Source organism: Oncorhynchus nerka, linkage group LG26, assembly GCF_034236695.1.
Source record: "Oncorhynchus nerka isolate Pitt River linkage group LG26, Oner_Uvic_2.0, whole genome shotgun sequence".
NCBI classification, from domain to species: Eukaryota; Metazoa; Chordata; class Actinopteri; order Salmoniformes; family Salmonidae; genus Oncorhynchus; species Oncorhynchus nerka.
This window is the reverse complement of record NC_088421.1, coordinates 14291479-14310288: the sequence shown is the minus strand read 5'-3', so window position 1 is coordinate 14310288 and position 18810 is coordinate 14291479. Positions and strand designations below refer to the sequence as shown.

The window sequence follows — 18810 nt, the reverse complement described above, 5'->3', positions numbered from 1 at the left end:
AGTTATGAAAACTTAGGACACTAAAGAGGCCTTTCTACTGACTCTGAAAAACACAAAAAGAAAGATGCCCAGGGTCTCTGCTCATCTGCGTCAACGTTCCTTAGGCGTGCTGCAAGGAGGCATGAGGACTGCAGATGCGGCCAGGACAATAAATTGCAATGTCCGTACTGTGAGACACCTAAGACAGCGCTACAGGGAGACAGGACGGACTGCTGACCGTCCTCGCATTGGTAGACCACGTGTAACACCTGCACAGGATCGGTACATCCAAACATCACACCTGCGGGACAGGTACAGGATGGCAACAACAACTGCCCGAGTTACACCAGGAAATCACAATCCCTCCATCAGTGCTCAGACTGTCCGCAATAGGTTGAGAGAGGCTGGACTGAGGGCTTGTAGGCCTGTTGTAAGGCAGGTCCTCACCAGACATCACCGGCAACAATGTTGTTTTGGCTCACCAGGGGTGATGGTCGGATTCGTGTTCATCGTCGAAGGAATTAGCGTTACACCGAGGCCTGTACTCTGGAGCGGGATCGATATGGAGATGGAGGGTCCGTCATGGTCAAGGGCGGTGTGTCACAGCATCATCGGACTGAGCTTGTTGTCATTGCAGGCAATTTCAACGCTGTGCGTTACAGGGAAGACATCCTCTTCCCTCATGTGGTACTCTTCCTGCATTCTCATTCTGACATGACCCTCCAGCATGACAATGCCACCAGCCATACTGCTCGTTCTGTGCATGATTTCCTGCAAGACAGGAAATCATGCCATGGCCAGCGAAGAGCAAGGATCTCAATCCCATTGAGCACCTCTGGGACCTGTTGGATCAGAGGGTGAGGGCATAGGGCCATTCCCCCCCAAAATGTCTGGGAACTTGCAGGTGCCTTGGTGGAAGAGTGGGGTAACATCTGACAGCAAGAACTGGCAAATCCGGTGCAGTCCATGAGGAGGAGATGCACTGCAGTATTTTTTTAATTTTGATTGAATTTTACCCCTTTTTCTCCCCAATTTCGTGGTATCCAATTGTTTTAGTAGCTACTATCTTGTCTCATCGCTACAACTCCCGTACGGGCTCGGGAGAGACGAAGGTTGAAAGTCATGCGTCCCTACCGGCCAAGCCCTCCCTAACCCGGATGACGCTAGGCCAATTGTGCGTCGCCCCACGGACTTCCCGGTCACGGCCGGTTACGACAGAGCCTGGGCGCGAACCCAGAGTCTATGATGGCACAGCTGGCGCTGCAGCACTGCAATCCTTAATGCAGCTGGTGGCCACACCAGATACTGACTGTTACTTTTGATTTTGACCCACCGTTGTTCAGGGACACATTATTCAATTTCTGTTCGTCATATGTCTGTGGAACTTGTTCAGTTTATGTCTCAGTTGTTGAATCTTGTTATGTTCGTACAAATATTTACACATGTTAAGTTTGCTGAAAATAAACGCAGTTGACAGTGAGAGGACATTTATTTTTTTGCTGAGTTTATATCTATCATATAGTGAAAATCTATGTTTGAGTAAAATAATCTATGTTTGTAAGGAGCAGGAGTGAGCTTCACCTTCATTTCGTCCAGGTTGGCAGGTAGGACACCAGGCTTGCGGTTTGTCAGAGTCTGGTTAGACCGTGCTGGGGCAGCGCTGGGTAGAGAGACCATGATGGGACTGGACAGACTGCTGCCACTCAGAGACATGTTGGAGCAGCTGTTCTGACCCTCCATCGACCTGTAGGAACACAGACAACGGGAGGAGGGTTTAGTGTTCGGATGGGAGAAAGAGTTTCCTGTATGTCCCATCATTCACAATCAACAGTCTCCGTCCGGGACAATGCACACAGGAATACTATATATCTAAGCCAAACAGAAGCTGTGCAGGAAACGGATGTGACAGATTACATCGCTATTATCCAGGTGTGGACTTATTCTGTTAGGGAGGATTGTTTGCTTGAATCACATTGTTCAAAGGAAACAATGTTTGCCTTCCAGGTGTAGCGATGATGTACTAACCGCCGTCAACTCAAAGCTGTCAGTCAATTAAACTGCAACTAGAATGTGAGGGCTAGCCACATTACTTGGCCTACGGTATTCAAGCTGCGGTAATACATTACATTCCAATGTCCTTTTTACAGTGGGCCATACTTGAGTGGGGCAGGCAGGATGGTCTGGTAGTTATAGTGCTGCTGCTGGCTCAGTATCTGCAGCTGGAGGAACTGCTGCTGCTGATGCAGGAGCCTGGCGTAGGCTGAGTCCATGGGGGCCTCGTTGGCCTCCTGTTTCTGGTCCGGGGGGATGTACTGGTGGTACTTTAGCTTCTTCACCCGCGGCTTGGGATCCTTATTCTTCTTACTGCGGCTCTTGTCATTGGGTGTCTTTGGCTGGCTTTGCTGCACAGGGAAAAAGAGGAACGGTTACAACCTACTGGATACTATCCGGGAGGAGCAGTGAAACGTTTTCACTGAAAACTTCAAAGGTTCATCTCACTGAGTGGATTGTGGACATGTTTAGTGTTCTGACTGTTGTGGATAACGTCTAAACATCTTGCCAGTATTGTGAGGCTTGTCCATGAAATTGTGCCCATTTCATACTGTAGTATCAAATGAATATGTGCGACATTGTGATAACGCCCAGTGAGAAAGACAGGATGGGGAAATGGAATGTGGAAAGGGATGTGGGGTGACCCTTATTGTTCAGTAACTAAATTACAGGATGCACATTAAATGGCTTGGCATTTGAGAGGTAGATGCAAGCCATAAAAATATGCATGCAAGCCATAAACACCAATTGAAGTTGGTTTATGCAAACACACAGCCTCGAATGTGTTCCTCCCTGTTCTTCAACACGGGAGGGGCAGAGCTCAGAAAATATTCATTTGCTTTGTGTGTAAAGGATTGTGACAAATGCCCAAGTTATTACTTCACTCTCTTCTCTTGCTTCCATCCTTTATGCCCTGAAGGCTAAGAGAAAGCCTGTCACTTAACCTTAATTGAAGACTGAGAGCGGCTGGCAGTTTAAGTCCAAGGATTTGTGAAAAACTCCTCCAGGCCTTGTTGTGCTTTGAACCACATTTGAATTGGCCTAACCATCAGTTTTGACTGGTCTCTGCCTGCACCGACGGGCTCTTTCACTGTGACCGAACACAGCCCCAGTGTTTGTCCTCCTCTGACTTCTTATCTCTGATTACAGTTCCAAAGGAAGCAGCATGAAAACCACAGCAGATCAGAGAGAGAGTCAAATATCAGAGGTGACTTTCATGTTTAAAGGGTATATTTAGTGTTTGTAGGAAAAGCTTGCTCAGCTAACTGGGATCAAAAAGGAACCAAAACATCGTCACTGATGAAATAAATAGCTTTCTGTACCAAGGGACAGAAAAGTTTGGTTATAGCTAGTAATGTGCTCCGCCAAACGCTATAAACAAATGTATACTTAATATTTGTATTGAATGTACAGCTTTGCACATTGCCATGAAATACCATACCTTTGCCACAAGGTTCAAGTACTCTCCATCATGTGATATGACATCACTTTCTTTCAAATTTGTGGCTCACCTTTACTAACATGGGCCCCGGCTTTGGAGTGGCAACAATGGTGATTGGCTGAGGCGTGGTCACCAGGCGATTGTTCTGATGCTCATTGGTGGAGACATGAGAGAAGTTGAAGAAGTCTGTTGTGGACTGGGAGGTAGGTGGGCAGTGCTGGGATAAAGAGACAGATAGAAACCACATGGCCCATTCAGTAAGAAGGGGAACAGAGGCCTGTAAATCCCCTCCCACACTAAGCCACAAGGGCAGAGCAACTGGAAAAAGACTAACAAAATATGGATGTCGTCTAACAGAAAACAGGAGGCAAAGAATATTTTCTAGCAAGCAGAATTTGATATACAACAGGCAGGTGCAATGGGAGACTATTATTTAGGCCCAAAATGTAGAAACATAAAATATTTACGCTGTTAGTCATACCATTACAACACAATTTAAGATGGGTATTTATAGGTGGTGAGGTACTGCAATGGGACCTACCTTCATGGTGATGGAGCTGGTCGGTGGGGAGGTGGAGAGGGCATCAGGGGCTTCAGTCACCCTGGGGGTTCTGGGGGAGGGTGAGGGGGCAGAGGAGCTCTGGGACTCCTGGCTGGCCGGCTGCTCTGGGGACAGGGCGTCGCTGCTGTCCTCGTCAAAGTTGTACACATCAGGTGTTTTCATCTTGGGGAAGTCATTCTCCACCTCACCGTCTGGGGGATCTGCAACGTAACACGTGCAAAAGCACAGCTTATTAATTACAAGTAGACCAATGGAGAGAGGTTTGTACTAAGTTGTTTCTCATGGTAGTCACTGGAAATGCCTCATTGCTGTGTTAGTCGTAATAGGCACTTTCAGAAATCTACACCATACAAATATGCAGGGAGTGGGAGTTGAATGAGTTACTTCGCCCTTAGCCTGGAAATAATAATGTATAAAGTCAAGAGTGTTCTCTACCGGTGACGCCGTCCTTGACGAGGCTGGGTTCCACAGGCAGAATGTTCTTGACCACCAGCTCCATGGGGCCGGGTCGTTGGGCCAGCTTCTCATTGAGGTCATCAGCCAGCCTGGCTCTCTTCAGCATCATCTGAGTGGCCTGCAGAGAGGGCTCCGCATGGGTCTCTGTGGGACAGACAGCAAGTCATCAGTAACTGCTAGTCTACCTAGAACTCACAACAGTACTGTTCTACTACTGTGTGTCTCACAGTGGACTGTTTAAGGTGGTATGTCCTCATACGTCAAATACAATCAATCAGACAACTGATTGTAACATCTCAAGAATATTTAATATCCTATGGATTGTATCCAATAGGGAGGGATTCAATTTCACAGGATTATCCTCTTCCGTCATCATCTCTCTTCTGAGAGCTAACTTGGTCAACTAAACGTACATGTACTTTCTGTTGGTAGCTGAGTATGCTCCATATCATCTGTCTTCTCTACAGCCTATCATAAAGCATACAGTACATGGCAGTGAGGTTACCTTGCAGGATGTGCATGCGGACCAGCTCTGAACGTTCAGGTCTACTGCGGATTTTGTGCTTCAAGAAGTTCTCAGTCTGTAAGAAAACAACATAAAGTGACATTTAATGGAGATGATATGGAATGGCATGTGTATGTGATAGTGTGTTTTTATCTCAATGAAGTACAGTGAACAGTGAGGTCTTACCCTGGACCTCTGCAGGCTGCGGATCTGTTCGTGGAAGGCAGCAGGGCATTTCAGTGCTGTGGGAGGGAAGATCAACATCATATACAGTGAGCTCCAAAAGTATTTTTCTTTTATTTAACTAGGCAAGTCAGTTAAGAACACATTTTACAATGACGGCCTAGGAACAGTGTATTAACGACAGATTAATACTAAACATTACTATGCGAACCATTACAATAACAGGGGAGGATCTTTTTTTTGGGGGGGGGGTTATGATATGCCTCTAATTTTTTCACTCATCATTATTTAGGATTTATTCAGGACACTCTGTAATCATGGTAACATCCACATTAATGTACAAGTGTTTAGAAACATATTATAATCTTATTTACTATAAAAGTGACTGCAAAATGGCACAATACATTATTTACCATTCATTTCTATTGGGCACAAAATAATCTGAAAACAACCAAAACAAACAGCAAATGCATCCAACAAGTTTGTAGAGTCACAAGCTTGATGTAGTCATTGCGTGCTATGAATATGGGACCAAATACTAAACTTTTGACGACTTTAATACACATATAAGTGAATTTGTTCCAATACTTTTGGTCCCTTAAAATGGGGGACTATATACAAAAACTGCTGTCATTTCTAAACGGTTCACCAGATATGGATAAAAAAAAACTCAAATGAAAGCTGACAGTCTGCACTTTAATAGTCATTGTATCATTTCAAATCCAAAGTGCTGGAGTACAAAACCAAAACATTTGTCACTGTCCCAATACTTTTGGAGCTCACTGTAACTACCTATATCTTCTGAGGGGTAAAAGGTCAACTCGTCCTCCTGAAATGTCATATTTGACACATTAAGTCGTTGTACTTGATGACAAGCTGACGACAACAAGGGAGAGACAATAATGTTTGTTATTTCTTTGGAAGAGAGGATGACTTTGCTACTACACAATAGCTGACGGGAGTAGGACAGGATGTCTCTGAATGTTCCACTCATCCAACTAGTGAGACAGTCAGGCCGAGACTTTGATCTCATCAGACACACTTATCCTGCTGTTGGCATGGCACGGCTACACCCATTAGTCACCTCTAACTAACACAAGCACTGTTTGCTCTCTACACACACACACACCGAGGTCTGAACACACACTGACCAGTGGTTCTTCTTAGTCAGAGGGAGTGTGTCAAACTCAGAGGAGCAGAGCTAAGCATTCCTGAGCGTCACCCAAGTCCTGGCCTGCATACCTATTGTAAGTCCTCTGTGTGGGAGAACCAGAGCGATTCACCCAGTGTCGCTGGCTGGGAGGTTCCTGTGCTGCCTGTTCTAGGGCCACAGTGGGGGTTACTGACCTCCAGCGCAGGCCCAGTCACTGACTCATACAGCTCTGACTGTGGAGCCTAATAAGAGGAGCTTAGAGTCCACATGGAGGAGGCCTATTATAGGGCTGGACAAGACAAGACAGAGCACACTCCCAGCACTGAGAGGTCTCTGGTCTGGGGCTCCTGCAGCTCTAGCCACAAATAACTTAGCTACATCACTGTTCTCCCTCTCTCTGTGTCTGTCTGCTGTCTGACTTCTTATCAGTCTGTCTGCTCTAGTCTGCAACCCACTGGCTCCCAGAGAGACTAATCCAGTAAGGGCAGAAAAAGGAAGGATTCTGCTCCACTTTGCTGACTTTGAGTGCCGGGTGTGGAAGTTTTCAGTATGCCTTTTGGTTTCTGGTATGCCACTGGCCACCGATGTATGCCTCACTGTGGATTAAGACCTTGGACCATTCAGAGTATTTATTTATTCTACAAACATCATGACGAGGTTGTGGTGGAGGGTGGTTCGAGACGTCAGTAGTGGCAGAATTCCACTCCTGTATGGTTGTCATAATAGTAGCAAATCAGACAGCACGTAGTTCAATCTATGGTATTAATTTAGGTAATAATTGTATGACATTTATTTTCTGAGAGCTTTCTGGAATCAAGACCCACTTTAATGACTGTGGTGTGGGTGCAGTTATAATTTTCCTACATGCCAGACCAATAACCTTAACTCTGGTAGAGGTGAGTTACAGTATATTAAATCCTTGGTGGTTTGAGAGTGGCGGTGCCCAATGCTCAGTGGTTATACTCACGTGGCATGATGCCCTGCTCCACTAGCTGCTCACGGGTGCGTCTCTGCTGCAGGCGGCGCTGGAGGACTGTGGGAGAGAAGCAGAGATAAGTTTACATCCTAGAGCTGGGACGATGAACTGAAAATGATCGATACCAGTCACTGGTGCACATTCATGTTATAAAATTCTGGCAATTTATTGCAATATGGATTTTGTCCACCCAGTTCTACTACACACCTAACCCACAGATTAAGGCAGTAGGTTACTTAAGACAGAAACGATAGGAGGGAGGTTGGTCGTGGAGGGTAGGTGGGCATATAACGTGAAGGTCTAGCAACCCAAACGTTGCATATTCGACTCACATAATGGACAACTTTTACATTTGAGCTAATTAGCAAGTTTACAAGTTTACATACACCTTAGCCAAATACATTTAAACTTAGCCAAATACATAAAAAATCCCCTGTTTTAGGTCAGTTAGGATCACCACTTTTAAGAATTTGAAATGTCAGAATAATAGTAGAGAGAATGATTTATTTCAGATTTTACTTCTTTCATCACATTCCCAGTGGGTCAGAAGTTTACATACACTCAATTAGTATTTGGTAGCATTGCCTTTAAATTGTTTAACTTGGGTCAAACCTTTCGGGTAGCCTTCCACAAGCTTCCCACAATAAGTTGGGTGAATTTTGGCCCATTCCTCCTGACAAAGCTGCTGTAACTGAGTCAGGTTTGTAGGCCTCCTTGCCCTTGCACACTCTTTTTCAGTTCTGCACACACATTTTCTATAGGATTGAGATCAGGGCTTTGTGATGGCCACTCCAATATCTTGACTTTGTTGTCCTTAAGCCATTTTGCCACAACTTTGGAAGTATGCTTGGGGTCATTGTCCATTTGGAAGACCCATTTGCGACCAAGCTTTGACTTCCTGACTGATGTCTTGAGATGTTGCTTCAATATATCCATATAATTTTCCTCCCTCATGATGCCATCTATTTTGTGAAGTGCACCAGTTCCTCATGCAGCAAAGCTCCCCACAACATGATGCTGCCACCCCCGTGCTTCACGGTTGGGATGGTGTTCTTCAGCTTGCAAGCCTCCCCATTTTTCCTCCAAACATAACAATGGTCATTATGGCAAAACAGTTCTATTTTTGTTTCACAAGACCAGAGGACATTTCTCCAAAAAGTATGATCTTTGTCCCCATGTGAGTTGCAAACCGTAGTCTGGCTTTTTTGGAGCAGTGGCTTCTTCCTTGCTGAGCGGCCTTTCAGGTTATGTCAATATAAGACTAGTTTTACTGTGGATATAGATACTTTTGTACCTGTTTCCTCCAGCATCTTCACAAGGTCCTTTGCTTTTGTTCTGGGATTGATTCACATTTTTCTCACCAAAGTACGTTCATCTCTAGGAGACAGAACGTGTCTCCTCCCTGAGTGGTATGGCGGCTGCGTGGTCCCATGGTGTTTACACTTGCGTACTATTGTTTGTACAGATTAATGTGGTACCTTCAGGCGTTTGGAAATTGCTCCCAAGGATGTACCAGATCTGTGGAGGTCTACAATTATTATTATTTTTTTATTTTTTTTATTTTTCCCCCCATGATGTCAAGCAAAGAAGCACTGAGTTTGAAGGTAGGCCTTGAAATACATCCACAGGTACACCTCCAATTGACTCATAGAAATGTAAATTAGCCTATCAGAAGCTTCTAAAGCCATGACATAATTTTCTGGAATTTTCTAAGCTGTTTAAAGTCACAGTCAACTTAGTGTATGTTGTGATTGTGATACAGTGAAGTCTAAGTGAAATAATCTGTCTGTAAACAATTGTTGGAAAAGTAGATGTCGTAACCGACTTGCCAAAACTATAGTTTGTTAACCAGAAATTTGTGGAGTGGCTGAAAAACAAGTTTTAATGACTCCAACCTAAGTGTATGTAAACTTCTGACTTCAACTGTACTTACTACTTTTTAACTACTTAGCTAGCATGTTAGCTAACCCTAACCTTAACCCCTAACCCTAACTCCGAACCTTAACCACTAGCCTAGCTAACGTTAGCCACCTAGCTAACTTTAGCCACAACAAATTGGAATTCCATATAAAGAACATTGTGTACTGGACACAATTTGTTATGAAGAAGAAAATTGTGTAATGGACCCGAAAAAATTGACGAGTCACCAATTTGTGTTGACACATCATATAATTGATGTGAACAAAACAGGAAGTCCTGTTCCTCCACCTAAGACATCCTATAAAGACAGCCTACAGTCTTTCTGCATGGTTAACCTACCAGACAACTAGCAATTGCACTCTTCTTGGCACTGTGAGTTTACATTTGAGCGATTACATGGGCTTTAAATATTAATATACAAGCTCTCTTCAAATAAAGTGAAGACAAGGACATACTGAGGACGGACTGGGATGCAAATGCAGAGGTAACTTTACATAGATGTTCAACTTGAAATACAAACATAGATAGACACAGGCAAGGGATGAGTCTTTCTCAAGTACCACTGTAGAAAGAACAAACCCTGAAGACTAATTACAGGGCAATGTTCATATGTCCGAGTCACCTCCGAGTTGGAGATGATGTCATCCCAGGACTGAGTGAACTCGGTCTCTTTTGTAAGTGCCGCCCCATAAAAAGTGAGATGTGTAGTCTTGTTTTGGAGCGGTAAGCACTGATCCATGACGTCCTTGGAACATAAAAAGACAAGAAGGCCTCTTATGCAGGAGGCTCCAAATCCTTGGACGGCACCCAATGTTATTTTTCTATCATAATAAACTGCAGTGTGGGCCCAGTTTAAACATGTTATAAACAGGCGAGCGTGGACGTGTTATTTCAGTGAAATAACAGTGATCCTCAGCAAAAATATTTGAAGAGGAAGGTGACGGTTGATGGTGACGAACGACGCGGCGCTGTGAAGAATGTTGGGGCCCTTATTGTCACCAAGGCACTCTGTTCATAGAGAGGTCGGACTGCTGCTGGAGTAGACTGCTCATTGGCTATAGCCAGATGGTCAATGCACAGTCAAACACACACATACACACTAAACACTACATACTACATACACACCCAGGCCTGCTCTGCTCTAGTCCCCTGGGACAGTCACTGCGTCTGACCAGGCCAACGTGACTCACTCCAGCTAAAATAAACTGGGCAGCTGTGAGAAGAAGGCCTGGGAACCATGGAGTCTGGAGGTGGCATGGGGGTGGGGGCCGGGACTGGACTGGACTGGAACCCAAAGCATTGTACAGAGTGGGGGGGACCCGCTCCCACTGGTAGACAGATGAGCACAGAGAGTCCCAGGGAGTCAAGGCAGGGGAGCAACTGAGTCCATTCTCAGAGCCCCCCAAAACTTTTACAAGCCCCTCTGCGCCTCCATGGCTCAGAACACTGTGTTCCTGCTCCCTATCCATGGTTCCCATTACACGTTCACACCAGGGTCAGGTTAGCAGTTTTTTCATGAATCTTGTTCTGGAGGAATTTCTGCAGCGGTCACTAGCTGGAACAGCCACAAAGACATAAAATTAGATTTTGACCCTATCTTTAACCACACTGATAACCCTAATGCCTAACCCTAACTTTAAATTAAGACCAAAAAGCTCATGTTTGTTTTCATTCATTTTTACAAAATTGTGACTTTACAGATGGCCTATCTAAGGGGAAATCGCTCAGTGCTGCCTCCAGGACAAGACTTATGACAATACACGTCAACCTGCACACCAGGGGGGCACCGACACAGAAAGATCATTCTGGAAGATAGGAGAGAATTACCATTGGTTGGTTTCAAAATTCATATTATCCACTTTGACTCGACTGGAAAAGAATGCTAAAGGATAATTGTCGATTTATGAGAACAATACTGCATTTCAAGTTGTTATTCTTGACATCAACGTGGACAGTACAGCCCATGCCTGAGGTGCTCCTTACATTTTGTTTGGCCGATGTCAATAGTGCTGTTCTCAGTGAACCCTGGCTAACCTCTGTGTGATGCAAGTCGGCTGTACTCCCCTGTTCTCCAGCACAACATAAACAGAGGTACTTCACAAACCTCAGCTTTACTAATATCTCTGTCTCCTGATTCTATCTCTAATCCCCTGCCTATGTTCGTCTCAACAAAACTCATCTCTGGACAAAGTCTACCATTAGATCTCTTGGCCTGACTTTTTCCTAGAAACACTCTGCGTAAATATAAAAGAGAATCTGTTTTGTTATGGCTATACTGTTATAGAAACAGTCTGACACTGACATAAGCTATGTTGACATTATTGCTGGAAATATACAGTATTCTCCTTGCAGCTCAGCTGTGCTCCATGCCCTTGCAAATGCTCATTCACTCGATGAGTCAGTTTGTTGTTTGATGTATGCTCGAAGATAGATAAGGAATAAAACATTGGCAATAAATTCAAACCAGATCCATCCAACTCATCCAAGCATGATTCTACACCCATGACCCGAGGGGACACAATAGCTTTTAAATATGACCTACATTGAAGCCAGGTAATAGTCATATCACCTTTTCTTTACACACCAAGTTGTTCTTTGAAACACCTAATACTATCAGGAGCTGCCCTGTAACAGTATGCAGATCACAAACAGAATGTGGAGCAACAGCATTTCCAGGTTTAGCATTTCACTGGGGACTGACTATTCCTCCCAGCCAACATACTGTACAGCAGAATGCTATCGTTCAGGAAAAGGTACAAACTAAGTGGTGACATCATGCTTAGCTGATAGCCTGAGGGTAACACTGAGCTCTGCAGTTATTTGTCATCATAAGAAGTGAACACAGAGTCCTGGGTTAAGGATCCTAATAATATGATACGCTATATAAACCCACCTCCCTAGTCCCCTCCCTCATTCTGGCCTCATCTCCTCCCTCATTTTGACTTTGCTTGTTTCTAATAGAAAACAACAACTCTTTACACTATCGTGATGCTGTTAATCCAGTCTCAAACGGATACTGGACATCATTTAATAGCTATTCGTTCTGTAATGCCCTATCATTTCCTGGTGGGGCTCTCTGTCTCTGTCCTAGCCCAGCATCAAGGTGTTATCATCAATTAATCAGTACAGATTACTCTGACATCACGCCGTTGGTCAAGGCCTATAAGTAGCTGTATATTTCATTCAAGGTAATCACATTGACTGAAAAGCAGACCTAAACCCATAAAGCCATACACATTTCACTGTAACTCCATTATTTTACTGAGAACTTAAACAACCATTTGCCTTCTAGTGAGAATCTACTGTAGTTAAAAAGTCCTAAACACACAACGTTTTTGGAGACAACCGTAGAGGAAACCAAAATGGATTCTGATTTATGTTGATACTAGGCTTCATGCCAACAACGTAGTGATGCTACCTAGCAGAGAGAGCAAGAAAGAGTGAAAAGGTAAGCGATAGAAAGACAGCGTGAAAGAATGAGGAGGGAGAAAAGGAAAGACAGAGAGAGACAGGGGCACCTGATTTAAATTTACCCCTGCAGACGGCGGGGGACTCCACGTCGAGGCACGCCATAGAGGAGGAGAGAGCCGGGTCGCTTAGCGGCCGGGTCTGGAGTCCCATGGAGTGATCAGGGCAGTGAGGAACGAGGACCAGCATGAGGGTTTGGTAATGAGGGAAAACACCCAGCTAGGAGCGTATGGTAAGAGAACTGTTTCTCACAGTCTGGTACGTACAGTCCCTCCCTCTCTCTCTCCAGTCTCTCCAATCTCACTCTGCCTGTCTTTGTGTTGGTCTCAGCGGGAGCGAGTGTGCGCTCACTCATGCTCTGGCTGGGCTCAGCGTCAGGAGGAGGAGGGAACACAGACAGACGAGCCACTGTTAACCCCTGCTGGGTCACTTTGCTCAGCTCTCAGTGCTCTGCTCTTTCAACACTAGCCTCATTAGAACTAAATACAATGAGTCAAGCAACTTTAATTACCAAAACAACACAGAGAACAATACAAACTTTTGACTAAACCAACTGCTGTCCTAAAAGTCTATAAAGGTAAGTCATACTTTCAACCATATCATGAAATAGGCTAACTACATGCATGTATTGAAATGTCATTTTAACTTATTGTGTCTTTCTTGGCCCAAAAACATTGAGTATTTGTGACTTTTGAGTGCGAGGATGAAAAGCTCCATGAGAAAACGAGCCGGGAGTTTATTTTCATACCATGTTGTGTCACTGGATAAGAATGACAAAAACAAACATGCTGAGGCCCCTGGGACATTGATGTTTATCTTTGTCACTTTTCCCAGTTGTAAAGTGTGTATTTCTGACATTTAGCACATTCTTGTTATTGCTATCATTTTCATTTCATTATTTCGACTACAACACGACACTCAAAGCACAAACATGACATTAATACAATCTTATCTATTGTTTTCATTTGTGTAGACCCAACCGTAGCTGTTGCTGACTAATATTGACATAAGTATCAATATTTTCTTTCGGATTTCAAACAAAATAGATGAAATGTAAACATTAGAAATGGGAGGTGGTTGCATTCAACCCTGTCTCTTTCACAATGTTGTCTAGGAGAACATATATCAATCTGGTCTCTGTGTCCGAGAACCAATAACAGCAAAGAGAAATATCACCCACCCAGAGGAGACTTCTAAAGGGACAACAGGGAAGAGAGAACACCGAAGAGTGATAACAGATGAATAGATGGTCATTTCCAGCCGGGTTAGCATTCACATATAGGAAGTATGAGTCATACGCTTGAAGTGCAGACATGTGTGTCCCTCCCTACTCCCTAACACTGCAGGTTAAAGGGCAGAGGGCAGCCAACATGAACTGGCATGCTGCTTCTATTTCCATTCCAATCCATTTCGCCCTGGTATATTTCACCCATGTCAATGTTCAAGGACAACTTGGGAACAGTCATGAACGTGTTAACCTTACAATACTATAACATGAAACAACTGCAAGCTGAATGTCTAGATAAACAGCGGTAGTCATATTATGACACTAACAAAGATACAGACCCGAAAGGAAATGACTGGCCGGTTCTATGTGTTCAAATGGATTAGGAATGCTGCTTAAATGAAAGCAAGCTCCTTTATAGAGCCTGTCCTGATCCTGATTCTAGCCCCTGTTGTGCATGTGAATCCACTACAGGGGTCTCCCTCTTAGGAAGAAAGACAGGATGCAGTCTGTGCTCTAGACGCCCCAGATGCTCCCTGTGACATGCCTGACTGTGTCAGCTCCTGCTGGGGCCCAGGGAGGGAGAAAGAGCCGTGGTGGGGAGGGATTCATGGAGCTCAGACCTGGCCTGCAATGGGATCAATGTGTCTGCAGCCCAGAGCAAGAAGAAAGTGGCAATCAATACAGAGAGTGGCACAAGATGGAGTACCAAGCAGAGACACTGGCCTATGAGAGCTCCCCACTAAAGGGGTGTGTTGATGTTGCAATGTCAAGGGCCTCCACAAGTGCATACTGTATGGAGTAAACACTTCAATAATGGATGGTGTATGACGTCCGATGTGCATCGCTATCAATACAAAAATGTTGGGTCCCGCGTATCACGTGAGCTGCATTGGAAATTATTAATCAGACATTAACCAGAAGAGAAAACAAACAGCGAACTTCCTGTATTATTCGGGTGATAAAAGACATCATAGTCTGAGTCGAGTCCAAGTTTTCTGAGGGAGGGGCTTGTGAGGGGAGGGTAGTAAGGGTCAGTACACGAGAGATTAAACTTGGCCAGACGCATGTATTTTGAAACTGAACTAAATTAAAAAATCTCCACTACATCATCACATCATCAACAAGGCGTAGAGTGCAACACATTTGAGTTTTCCCAGTGTCTGTCTCTTGGGCAATAAGGTTGGGGTGAACAGTAGTCTCCACCCCATACTCTCTATTCCTGACTGTGCCCTCTCTAGGGACTGGGAAAATGTCAGGCTACCACTCGGGGTAGGTGAGTGTCAGCTTGCCCACCAGACACTGCCTCAGTGCTACCCCTCACTATGGTTCACATGCCAGAGGAATATTTCCAGATTGGCGTTCTGGCTTTGGTCTGAGAACCAGTGGGTTAGGAGAGTGAGATAACAGAGGAGATCTCAAGATACTGAAGGTCCACAATTTCAAGGAAAATGCACTGGGAAATATTAGTAAGGAATTCATCATCAGTGAAAAGTTAAACGAGAGGCTCAACCTGTTCATTGACTTGTTGAAGTCTGTTAATCAGAATCTGCATCTAATTGATCATATTTAACTCATGAATAATTCCCGCTTTTCTGAGAGCAACCAACAAACAAAACACTTAGTGGCCCAAAGAGAGGACTGACTTTGGGACTTGATGTCAGGAACCGTTCAAGCTGCGATTATGTGTTGGCTTCCAGATGCAATTCCAGTCTAATTCCCCACTTCTCTCCACAAACAAATCTCTCTGGACTGGAGAGGAGTTTGTTTTCTCACTGTCAGGGCAGGCTTGCTCTCTGATGGATGATATAGAAACCAGAGTCTCTGGGTTAATTTCAATCTTATTTCCTTGATTTTTCAGAGCCTCGGATCTGCTTCAATGCATTTTGAGAAGGAGGCGAGGAGAGAGAGGATGCAAGAAATCACAATTGATTCCCCTCTGTGTTTTCACCACTCATCCTCCTGATACTAGGTATGCAATTACAAATTGGAAATGAATATGCAAAGTGGAAATTACAAACTTTAGAAACCTTTTTAAACCTCTAATACACTATTCAACTGGCAGCCAAGTTTGCATGTCCTGCTGTGCTGCTCAACAAGACCTTAACTAGCTGAATCAGATACGCTAAATTAGGGTTGGACTGAAAACCTACAGGACAGTAGATCTCCAGGAAGAGGGTTGGGCAGCCCTGCCCTAGGTGATTGACCTAGGTGACTGAATGGTCTACTACTCACCGTTCTTACGCTCTTTGAGAGGTGGCAGGCTGGGACTGGGCTCCATAGTCAGATCTTCCAGCTCGTGGGTCACTGCCTCGCTCCGGAGACTGGGCACCAGCAGCGCTAGCTGCAGGCTGAAGGCCCCCTCCACTCCCAGACTCCCCTGGGGATCCATGCTGCAGCCTCAGCACTCCTCAGGAGGAGGAGCTAGGCCGGGTCTCCTGGAAACCAGCAGGGCAGATAGAGCTGCTGCTGTTGTCAGTTGTTGCTGGGGAGATGGGAACATTGTGTCATTTTACAGCAGGAGTTATTCATCACATGACAAACTTGGCTGCCAATTGAAAAATGTCATTTACTTATAACAGTTTTACTTCTAACAGTTGATTGCATGGAGATCACTATGGAACTGAAGCAGAAGGGAGCTTGACAATAAAGTTAAAGATTCATGTGCCCTGTTCACATTTAATCTGATGCTGATCAATAAGAATCACGCTAAAAGCCAAATTACTTATTTTAACAGATGAATGTACAAAATGTATAAGGTCTTAGCATATTGTACGTTTCTAATTAGTAATACATTTCCCAAGTTTTGTATAGAATTGGATTCCAAAGTTTCCTGTTGGTCTTACTACAGTCACTTCATCAACCCATATTCTTAGGTCCTAACTGACCTAAAATTGAATTTTTACTAGGATTAAATGTCAGGAATTGTGAAAAACTGAGTTTAAATGTATTTGGATAAGGTGTATGTAAATTTTCCAAGCTGTTTAAAGGCACAGTCAACTTAGTGTATGTAAACTTCTGACCCACTGAAATTGTGATACAGTGAATTATAAGTGAAATAATCTGTCTGTAAACAATTGTTGGAAAAATGACTTGTGTCATGCACAAAGTAGATGTCCAAACCGACTTGCCAAAACTATAGTTTGTTAACAAGAAATTTGTGGAGTGGTTGAAAAACAAGTTTAATGACTCCGACCTAAGTGTATGTAAACTTCCGACTTCAACTGTATATGTTCTATACATGTCTTTATGTGGCTCTTATCCCAGAGTAAGAGTGGGATAAGGAGTGTGTAGACAGCATTGTAGATCGTGTAGACTGGGCGCAAGGCTCCACAGCTGGGGCGTGTTCAGCAGGACGGTCAGATAGAAATATGCTATGTAGAACAAACATTCCTCTTGTATGTGTTGAATAAGGAATAACGTCAGCTCTATGCACGGAAATTCTATCTGTAACGTTGGAGAACGTTTTGCAACTGAATGTGGCCCTGTTCTATGTCTGCCAGTGACAGATGCTGAATGTGCAACGTGAGGCAGACTGTGGTGCAGATACAGATCCAGGCTGCTTAGGAATGGAGCCATTGTCAGTCTGTTTCAGGAGAACAGCCTACAGAGGGGATTCAGGTGTACACAACGTTACCCTTCAAGTGCCAGATATGAAATGACCTTACCCTATAGCTGCTAGAGTGTCTGGCTTCTGAAACCTGCCATCCAAAAGTAGAAACCCAAGACATCTGAGCTGCAAGGTACCTTCCATCTCTAAAACAAACTCCAGCTGTGTTAAAACTAAGGCGGGTCTTTGTTTGTTCTTCTTCATGCATTCCGGTTTCAGCTCCACTGGGAGCTGGCAGACTGGGAGAGGTATGAGAGGTGGCTATGGACAATGACAGCATTCTGGGCACAGTCCTCCCATCTCAGCGTGCACTCAGCACAGCAACTGTTTAGCACATCTCAGTATTAGCCTAGGTCATGATGGTTCTTTGCTTGAATTCACATCACTAGTACAGAATTTCTTTTTTGAATGTCAGAACATGTGGTTTTAAGGGAAGAGAATCTTAGAGAGAATGGGAATATTTATGTCCGCTTGACGTGTGAACTGATGCTTGGAGCTACATATCGAGGCTTGTAAGTGTGTTTTTTTTATTTAGATGCGGGAGGATATATATTTTTAAAATCAATGCTGATTGATATATGCAATACAATGGGTTAAATCACAGAGATAGCAAAATGCTTTCAATGATGTGCCATGGAGCCAAACATATCACCCTTCCATCCCCTCCGTCCCAACCCAGAATCTACTCTCTCTCTCTCTCTCTATAATGTGCTCCAGCCTCCCAGAGGATGGAGTGGCACCAGTCCCATTTCTCCTGTCTGGCTCCAGGGTGTTATGCTGGGTAAAAAGAGAACCAGCTGTGTTGCAGGATACCTCTGGATAAAGACACAGTCCAAAATGGAAATATTGTTATTTATCTACAACACACATATAAATCTCCATAGCGCTTTGGTATGAGTAGCAGTGCCAGAAAACGTCAGAATAGAAGACGGACAAAGATAGTTTTACACAATGAGGTCTGTGCTCTCTACCACACGAGGCACATTATCGAGATGGGCAAAACAAATGAGAAAGCTGCTACTTAACTCAGTTGATATACTGTACTAGGAGAGGGTTTGTTTACAGCTAGGAGAGGGTTTGTTTACAGCTAGGAGAGGGTTTGTTTACAGCTAGGAGAGGGTTTGTTTACAGCTAGGAGAGGGTTTGTTTACAGCTAGGAGAGGGTTTGTTTGCAGCTAGGAGAGGGTTTATTTGCAGCTATGCGAGGGTTTATTTGCAGCTATGCGAGGGTTTGTTTGCAGCTAGGAGAGGGTTTGTTTGCAGCTATGCGAGGGTTTATT

At 44.2% G+C, this 18810-nt stretch overlaps 1 protein-coding gene and 1 long non-coding RNA gene across 4 annotated transcripts in view; one reads left to right on the top strand and one right to left on the bottom strand.

Annotated features, from left to right (window-relative positions):
- Window positions 1–18810, bottom strand: part of LOC115110347 (myocardin-related transcription factor B-like) — a 46418-nt gene that overhangs the window by 6895 nt on the left and 20713 nt on the right. Inside the window, exons 2-10 of one of the 3 annotated variants that reach the window (XM_029635926.2) lie at window positions 16156–16405; window positions 7299–7364; window positions 5182–5237; window positions 4996–5071; window positions 4470–4634; window positions 4014–4234; window positions 3543–3689; window positions 2137–2381; window positions 1561–1723 (exon numbers count right to left, since the gene is read on the bottom strand). In XM_029635926.2, the coding sequence (XP_029491786.1) occupies window positions 1561–1723; window positions 2137–2381; window positions 3543–3689; window positions 4014–4234; window positions 4470–4634; window positions 4996–5071; window positions 5182–5237; window positions 7299–7364; window positions 16156–16312 (1296 nt within the window). In that variant the 5' untranslated portion in view covers window positions 16313–16405. Of the gene's footprint in view, window positions 1–1560; window positions 1724–2136; window positions 2382–3542; window positions 3690–4013; window positions 4235–4469; window positions 4635–4995; window positions 5072–5181; window positions 5238–7298; window positions 7365–12760; window positions 13044–16155; window positions 16411–18810 lie in introns of those variants that run through there. The other 2 variants (XM_065010122.1, XM_029635927.2) reach the window with 2 other exon arrangements.
- LOC135564660 (uncharacterized) overlaps window positions 13003–18810 on the top strand; it is a 529018-nt gene continuing 523210 nt past the window's right edge. The window contains exons 1-2 of the long non-coding RNA XR_010461187.1: window positions 13003–13272; window positions 15782–15892. This is a non-coding gene — a long non-coding RNA (uncharacterized LOC135564660). The remainder of the gene's footprint in view (window positions 13273–15781; window positions 15893–18810) is intronic.